The sequence below is a fragment of the Anastrepha ludens genome, chromosome 6 (assembly GCF_028408465.1).
Source record: "Anastrepha ludens isolate Willacy chromosome 6, idAnaLude1.1, whole genome shotgun sequence".
Lineage (NCBI taxonomy): Eukaryota > Metazoa > Arthropoda > Insecta > Diptera > Tephritidae > Anastrepha > Anastrepha ludens.
In genome coordinates, this window is record NC_071502.1 from 104571967 (window position 1) to 104580526 (window position 8560).

The 8560-nt window shown below is 42.6% G+C and overlaps 1 protein-coding gene across 1 annotated transcript; it reads right to left on the bottom strand.

Moving 5' to 3' along the window:
• Window positions 1-1749: 1749 nt before the first annotated feature.
• Window positions 1750-6954, bottom strand: LOC128867210 (uncharacterized). Its single transcript, XM_054108309.1, has 2 exons — window positions 3107-6954; window positions 1750-3061 (listed from the first exon to the last, which is right to left on the bottom strand). The coding sequence occupies exons 1-2, from the start codon at window positions 6952-6954 to the stop codon at window positions 1750-1752; spliced, it is 5160 nt and encodes a 1719-aa protein (XP_053964284.1).
• Between the last annotated feature and the right edge of the window lie 1606 nt (window positions 6955-8560).

The following is an 8560-nucleotide window of genomic DNA, read 5'->3' on the forward strand; positions in this document are numbered from 1 at the left end:
TAAAAAAAGTTAATAAAGTTCCAAAACTTTCGGTCTTTTGCGCCATGCAGATTTTCGAAACTCGTTTTGAACTTTTATCAACTCTGTCCTAATACTTTTCAACCAAATCATATTCGCTAGCAAGTTTGACATTTAGGCGCACAAACACATAAATACAAATACTCGAAAGACGACTTTTCAAAGTCGTTTGCGCAAACATTTTCAATTCCGTTCGTTTTCCCAATTCAATAGTGGAAGAGCACTAAATTAAATAAAGCCAGCCGACTGATGGGCATTGCGCCGAAAGAGGAAAGGGTTGCAATTGGTGACTGTTAGTCAATAACTTTGTACAGGCAAAAGGCGTAGAAGAGATGATGAGTTTAGTGAGCAATGACTCGAATGCAATGCAGCATGAAGGATGCAAGACATACATACAAACACGCTTGTATATAACTATGGTAGCTGCAGAGTGTGAGAGAGGTGGGATGACTAAATAAATATTTAGTATGTGCTAGGTGCTGAGGTGTGCGCTTGGCTTGTGCCTTGTGCTTTGTCAAAAATTCGATTTTCCGATCACGTGCGAGCTGTCAAAGTTTTCGCTCGTTCGCCCGTTCGCTCGTATATTCGTTGGCTGCATTTATGTAGTTTGGCAGCAGTTTTTTGCAATCACGCTGCCCTTCTGCATCTCGCTACTCGATGCAACACTGTATGCTTGCCACGCGCCTAACCTCGCCTCAATCCGCTGCCCACCTTCGTGCTGACTTTTAGTGTAAATCAGCTCAGTTCCAGACACGTTAACACAATTGGCATTTGCACGCCAATGGCTGCAGCAAAAAATGGAGTGAAAAAAAGATATAATTTTAGCTTTCAGGGGCTCTGATTTGCCAATTTTTGCTGCCGTTCTGTCAACGTTTCGTTCGAGGGAGAAATCAGCGAAAACTTGTTCAATGCTTCCTTCCGTTCAGCATTTGCTGTTTTCCTCCATTTTCTTCTTACTACCATTACCATGTTCTGTATTATTATCACATATTTTTCTTTGAATATAGTAAATTTTTGTAGAAAAAATTTTGTCTTCTTTATTTCTATGCCTTTTGGTAAATATTAGATAAAAATTCTGCTCGCAAATGATAACTTTTGGCAACGACACCAAACTCGATTATGGCTGTAGTAAAATTGGTATGGTGGCATGCGACCTCCTTATGGCGAAAAACTATAGTATTTGTTGCGGGGAGAATCCTGTATGCAGCTACAAAACTGTTGCGGGAAGAACCAATAATGTTGCAGGAAGAAATTGATGCGGGAAGGACCAATAACGTTGCAGGAAGAAATTGATGCGGGAAGAATCTTGAAGGCGGCTATAAATTCGTTTGCGGGGAGAATCCTTAATTCTTAATATTGCGATTAGGACCAAGTTGATTGAAGCGATGAAATATCCGGAACGAAGGACCTCACTAATGATGAACACAAATTCCTGTTGGTTATTGTAGCGATGATATTGCGGCAAAATTCCCAATTTAAAACATGTTGCTTCCGATTCAAAATTACAATTTTTTCTCACCTTTATTTTACAAAATGTTCCGTATTTATACACATTTCTTTACAAACAAAACCTACTTAATTCACAGAAAATTATAACAAATAACAAAAGTTGAAAAACATTAAAGTATTTTAACTAATATTAAATTGAACTCAACATACCGCCGCCCTTGAACTATCTGAATAAGTTCAAAATAAAATATTAAAAAGAAAATGAAAAGCCTTGAAAAACATTTACGATAAGTTATTAGTTTCTTCATGAAATAAATCTCCTTTCGTTGGCAAAAGGCAAAGTTTGACTATAGGGCGAACCAATTCGCCATGCGGTGTTTTCAACGTAACTGCTCTTACGCGTCCATCGGTACCATGATGGCATTTGATCACTCGTGCAATCGTCCACTTCGTCGGAGGATTAGGCTCGTTGAATACAGCAACCACATCCCCTTCTTCAATGTTGCGTGAAGAACGAAACCATTTAGTGCGACGTTGTAAGCTCACGAGGTACTCGTCTCTCCAACGACGCCAGAAATGTTGTCTCATGGCAGAAATTGCTTGCCATCGCTGTCGAAGATTTCCACGAAACCCTTGACCCTCAGGTTCCGGTATTGACTTAAGCGGTTCACCGACTATGAAATGTCCGGGAGTTAAAACTTCTAAGTCACCAGCAGCTTCAGAGTTGTCACAGAGTGGACGAGAGTTTACGCAAGCTTCTATTTCAGTCAAAAGTGTGTTGAACTCTTCGTATGATAGTGGAACTTCTCCTAATACGCGTTTTAAATGATACTTAACACGTTTGACTCCGGTCTCCCAGTAACCTCCCATATGGGGTGCAGCCGGTGGATTAAATCGCCATTCGATATTCGAGTCCGCAAAGAATGAGCGAAGTTTAATATCAGCCATGCACTGTTGAAATGCAATGCGCAACTCCTTCTCGGCTCCAACGAAATTTGTACCGTTATCTGATGTCATGACCTTACAAAAACCTCGACGATTTGTGAACCTTTTAAACGCATTTAGGAAAGCTGGTGTTGACAGGTCACCAACAAATTCGAGATGCATCGCACCAGTGCACATACAAATGAACGAACAGATGTAGCCTTTGGTAGCCTTAGCTCCTCTTCCTTGGGTGAATTCGTAGAGGTAAGGTCCAGCGAAGTCAACAGCAGTGTGAGTAAAACAACGGGCGTAGGTTGTGCGAATGACAGGTAGATCACCCATGACTTGTGTGGTAAGATTGCGGTTCAAATAAGTGCATTTCACGCACTTATGGTATATATTACGGATCAAGCTACGAGCTCCGATAACCCAATAACGACGTTGCAAGACAGTTTGCATAATGCGGGGCCCAGCGTGCAAAGTGACCTTGTGTATTTCGCAGATTATTAACTTAGCAAGCGGACAATTCTTAGGCAAGATAATGGGATGCTTAACATCTGGAGCGACTTCATCATTTTTTATTCTTCCTCCAACACGTAGAACACAAGTCTCATCCAGAAAGGGCTGCAGACGCAAAAGACTACTGCGAAGTGGGATTGGTCTTTTAGCGCTGCAAAGAGAAATTTCATTAGAAAAATAAAACCGTTGCGTATACCTTATTAGGCGAAGTTCAGCTTCAAATAACTCTTGGCAACTCGGTGTACCAAAACGCTTTATAACATTAAGCCGTCTGTTAGCCCGAATGTTAGTCAAAAAGCGTAAAACGTAGGAAATAACTCGACGCAGCTTAGAATACGATGAGTATTTTGTCATCACGGACCAATAATCTGTAGAATTAGTCACATGAGCACGAATACTATTTCGTATGCCCAGCTCTGTAGTGTGCTCTTTAGATTTTTTCTGCTTCCATAATTGTTCAGTGCTTTTCAGGAAAATAGGACCAGCCCACCATAATTGATGACGTAATAATTCGGAGGGAGTTATACCTCTTGAAGCACAATCTGCAGGATTCTGTTCAGAACGAACGTGGTTCCAACATTCGGGAGGCAAAACTTCTTGAATATCAGCTACGCGGTTGGCTATAAATGTCACCCATCTGCTGGGGTGAGCTTGTAACCATGCCAATGTTATAGTAGAATCAGTCCAAGCGAAAAGCGGATAACGGATTTCAGACCAGCAGTGCAGCACGCTTCGCACTAGTTTAGCAGCAAGATGAGCGGCGCATAATTCAAGACGTGGCAACGTTGTCGGCTTAAGCGGAGCTACTTTGGTTTTCGACGAAATTAATGACACTGTAATGCTACCGTCGCTTTGTGTTGTTCGTGCATACAAGACGGCGGCGTAAGCGCGCTCGGACGCGTCTGCGAATACGTGCAATTGCGTAAATGACCCAGCTACTTCAGTACCAAACCAACGGTTCACCTTCAAATGTGCCAATTGCTTGAGCTCTATGCGATGCTCCAACCACTTCGTTGCGATAGACTCAGGAATGATATCATCCCAACCTACCTTAGTGCGCCATATGTCTTGAAACCAAATTTTTGAATTTATAGTAGCGGGAGCAAGTAGGCCCAGAGGATCGAAGAGCGTACTTGCATCTGATAGAAATATACGCTTGGTCAACTTAACTGGCGGTTCCCTCAAGTTAATAGTAAACGTGAGGTAGTCTCCTTCTGTGTTCCAGATAAGACCTAAAGCGTGAACATCCTTATCGTCGACAATATAATGTGATATGTTCGTAGATGCATTGGAAATGCTTGCGATTAGTTCAGCGCAGTTCGATGCCCACTTACGAAGTTCAAACCCCCCTTCCCTCAATATTTCGGAAATATTTTGCTGCAACAATCGAAGTTCTTCTTTACTAGATGCACCAGTAAGTAGATCATCCATGTAAAAATCCTTGAGAATAACACTAACAGCCCTAGCACAACCATTCGACGAATCTCTTGCCGTCTGTTGAAGTGATCGGACAGCTAGATGAGACGCAGCTGCCACTCCGTACGTTACGCGAACCATGCGAAAATCTTGGATAGGCAGGGATGGGTGGCTACGCCATACGATGCGTTGCAAATCGGCGTGTTTTAAGGATACACAGATTTGACGATACATTTTGGCGACATCTGCTGTTACAGCATAGCGGTGTGTTCTAAAGCGAAGTAAGATGGAGTATAAATCTTCCTGCAATTGAGGTCCTATAAATAATGCGTCATTCAGCGAATTTCCGGAAGTTGATTTTGCGGACGCGTTAAATACAACCCTCAATTTGGTCGTGGTACTACTTTCCTTTAAAACAGGATGATGAGGCATATAATACGTTGGATTCATAGTCTCTGACGTGACCTGCATATGTTTCATGTCAATAAGTTCATTCATGAATTCATTGTAGCGTAAACGAAGATCGGAGTCACAAGCGAGTCTTCTTTCAAGTCGTAACAAATTCCGGATAGCAAAGTTTCGCGACTCTCCCAGAGCTACATCGGGCTTCAGCGGCAATTCGACGACAAACCGTCCGTTAGGTTCCCTTCGATGCGTTGTTTCAAAATGGTCTTCACAGTAACGCTCCTCATGCGTAAGATACGTTTTTTGCGGAGCTTCCTCTAACTCCCATAACTTGTTCAATGCTCGATCCAAATGAACATCGCAATGTAACGACTGTAAGCGTGGCATATCAGACTCAGATCCATTCACGCTTCCAAACAGAGTCCACCCAAAGACCGTCAGTTGAGCCATAGGAGCTCCAGATGGACCCTTACGAAGTTCTGTACAGATCAGTTGATCCATAACGTCCATTCCAATCAATATATCGACCCGTCCAGGCTTCATAAAATGGGGATCGGCTAAAAACAAACCTCGGATATGTGGCCACGATGAAGTAGCTATAGTCTGTGTTGGCAAGTCGCTTGTAATTTTAGACAGAATTAACGTTTTGACAGTAAAGCATTGATTTGTAGAGAAAGAAGAAAGAGAAAGTGATACTTCACCTCTAGCTCGTCCTCCTTGCGCTGACCCAATTCCAGTAATGATAACTTCAGATGTTGATCGCGGCAGGCCTAAGCGTTGCACACACGCTTCGGTTACAAAGGAAGCATGTGATCCAGAATCGAAAAGTGCACGTGCGGGCTGCCAATTACCAGAACAGTCGCGTACCTTCACTAATGCGGTGGATAACAGCACAACTCTTTCTACAGCTATGGGTGGATTGGAGCTCGAGTTCAAGCATGAAGAAACGCGTGGAACGTCGACGCTTGCTGGAAGTTCAAAAGCTTTTGCGCTTACCTTTGATGTGGCGTCAGCAGCGCATAACGAATGCGTCGCGTAATTGTTCACTGCGGTAACGGTCGTTGACTGCAAAGCACCGTGCAACAGAGTGTGATGACGTTGTTTACACATGCGGCAAGTGGAAGCACTATTACAACGGTCTTTATAGTGACCTAAACTTAAGCAGTTGAAGCATATGCGACCTTGCTTCACGAACTGTGATTTTGTAGACAAGTCCAATTCACGAAATTTTTCACAACTGTAAATTTTATGAGGTCCATTACAATATGCACACACGTTACTTTGTTTTGATACCGTGTGGAACACATTTGTCGACTTGCTTGCTGATGCAGTTTTAACCTTAATTGGTACTGATGTTGTTGACGACGAAAACATCGATAACGATCGGCATCTTATCTCTAAAAATGTTATTAGTTGCTCAAAAGATGGAGGATCATCACTAACGAGCGATAACTCCCACTGCTTACGCGTTTCGAATGCCAACTTACTGACGACCTCATGTACCAACCAATCATCCCAAAACTCAATCGGACGACCCAACGCTTTAAGCTCGCGAATATGCTGTTGGAACGCATCAATTACACCTTTGATTGCGTCAGCATTGTCATGCGTAGCTCTTTTAATTTCAGCCAACGCGCGAAGGTGAGATTCCACAATTACACGAATAACCTTATACCGCGATGTTAATAGACCCCAAGCTTCAACGTAATTTGCGTCACATATTTTAAAACCACTGATAATTTTCAACGCGTCACCTTTCAAGCAGCTTCGGAGATAGTGCAACTTTTGTCCATCTGATAATGCAGAGTTATTATCAACTAACGAAGAAAACGCGTCGAAAAAACCAATCCATTCTGTAGAGTCACCGGAGAATGTGGGCAACTCCATTTTCGGTAAACGTATAACCGTGGACACAGATGCCTTTGTGGAGCTATCTTGCGAATTAGTACGACAATTTTTCACGCGGCTAAAGTTAGCTGAAGCTGTAGAGTACCAAGTTTCGGCTTGGATACGCACATTTTCTTCAATTTCAATAACATCGGCACCACACGTAATTTCTACAGCGTCTTGAGCAACGTTAAAACGAACCCACTGTTCACTCAATAACTGAAGGTAGCTTGCAATATTCTCTGCATCCATAGTGAATGCCTCATCAATACTTTTTGCCATATACCGTTTAATGGCATTGAGAGCGGAATCGCGCGTTTTAATAGAATTCGACATTTTTAATATGACAGAAAAGCAAACGACGGGTTTTTTAGAATTTTCGCGATGTTAAATGCAGGAACGGCTGCACAAACGTACACACGATTTAATGCACAAAAATAATTTTCTTAATATTCGTTGCGCCTTTTGCTACGCGTATGTATGTACACAAGCGAATGCGTACATGCAAAAGGCAAGCGGAGTGACTATATCCGGCTCGAAGGACCAAAAATGTTGCGGGGAGAATCCTGTATGCAGCTACAAAACTGTTGCGGGAAGAACCAATAATGTTGCAGGAAGAAATTGATGCGGGAAGGACCAATAACGTTGCAGGAAGAAATTGATGCGGGAAGAATCTTGAAGGCGGCTATAAATTCGTTTGCGGGGAGAATCCTTAATTCTTAATATTGCGATTAGGACCAAGTTGATTGAAGCGATGAAATATCCGGAACGAAGGACCTCACTAATGATGAACACAAATTCCTGTTGGTTATTGTAGCGATGATATTGCGGCAAAATTCCCAATTTAAAACATGTTGCTTCCGATTCAAAATTACAATTTTTTCTCACCTTTATTTTACAAAATGTTCCGTATTTATACACATTTCTTTACAAACAAAACCTACTTAATTCACAGAAAATTATAACAAATAACAAAAGTTGAAAAACATTAAAGTATTTTAACTAATATTAAATTGAACTCAACAGTATTTGATGACGATTTGTGGTGCTGGTAGTTTTGAATTGTTGGGTGGTGGCAGTGTGCACGTTACGAAATATGAAAATATCGGAAAAGTGTTGATGTTACAATAAAGTTTTGAGCTGCCCATTTTTTAAAGTTCTCTTTTTAGTGGAACGTCAATTTTGATGTTTCGCCATTTGCCGTTTGTGTGCTTAATTTTTATTCGATATTTTTTATGCAGCACGGGAGGTGCTAGTGTATGCGGCGAGTAATACAGGGTTTGATTGCAAAGTAATGAGCCTTCACGCGCGGAGCGTCTGCCAAGCGATCAACCGAATCGGTTGGTGGGGCAAAATTATCGTTCGACCTTCCACTAGAAACCGGTGCCAATTCGCTGGCAACAGCGGTGTAGTCAACATCGCTCCGCACGTGAAAGCTGTTTTAAAAGTGTGTTAGGATTTTGCAGTGGCGAAAATGCAGCGATCGTTGGTGCAACGTTACTCGATCAAATTTTGCGTAAAGCTAAACAAAACGAGTACCGAAACCATTGGGCTACTCAAGGAGGCTTACGGGGACCAATCTCTGTCCAGTGCCCAGGTAAAACGGTGGCACAAGTCGTTCAAGGAACGCCGGGAGGACGTCGAAATCCAAGGTCAAAACCGTGCTGATTATCTTTTTCGACTCTCGAGGCATCGTCCACAAGGAGTTTGTACCTCCAGGAAGCACTGTAAACGAGGCATTTTACAAAGAAGTGCTCCTTCGGCTGAAAAACCGCGTCGCTCGGGTTCGGCCCGACCTCGTCAACAATTGGACCCTTCATCACGATAATGCGCTGGGGCACACCGTCTTCCTCTGCACCTCTGTATTGGCCAAGATGGGGATTCCGGTACTTCCCCACCCTCCCTACCGCCCAGACCTGTCCCCTCCGGACTTCTTCTTGTT

Coding starts and splice junctions, on each gene's coding strand:
- LOC128867210 (XM_054108309.1), bottom strand. CDS start 6,954: ATGTCGAATTCTATTAAAACGCGCGATTCCGCTCTCAATGCCATTAAA. Junction 3,062..3,106: donor GCTGAACTTCGCCTAATAAG/GTATACGCAACG, acceptor TTCTCTTTGCAG/CGCTAAAAGACCAATCCCAC.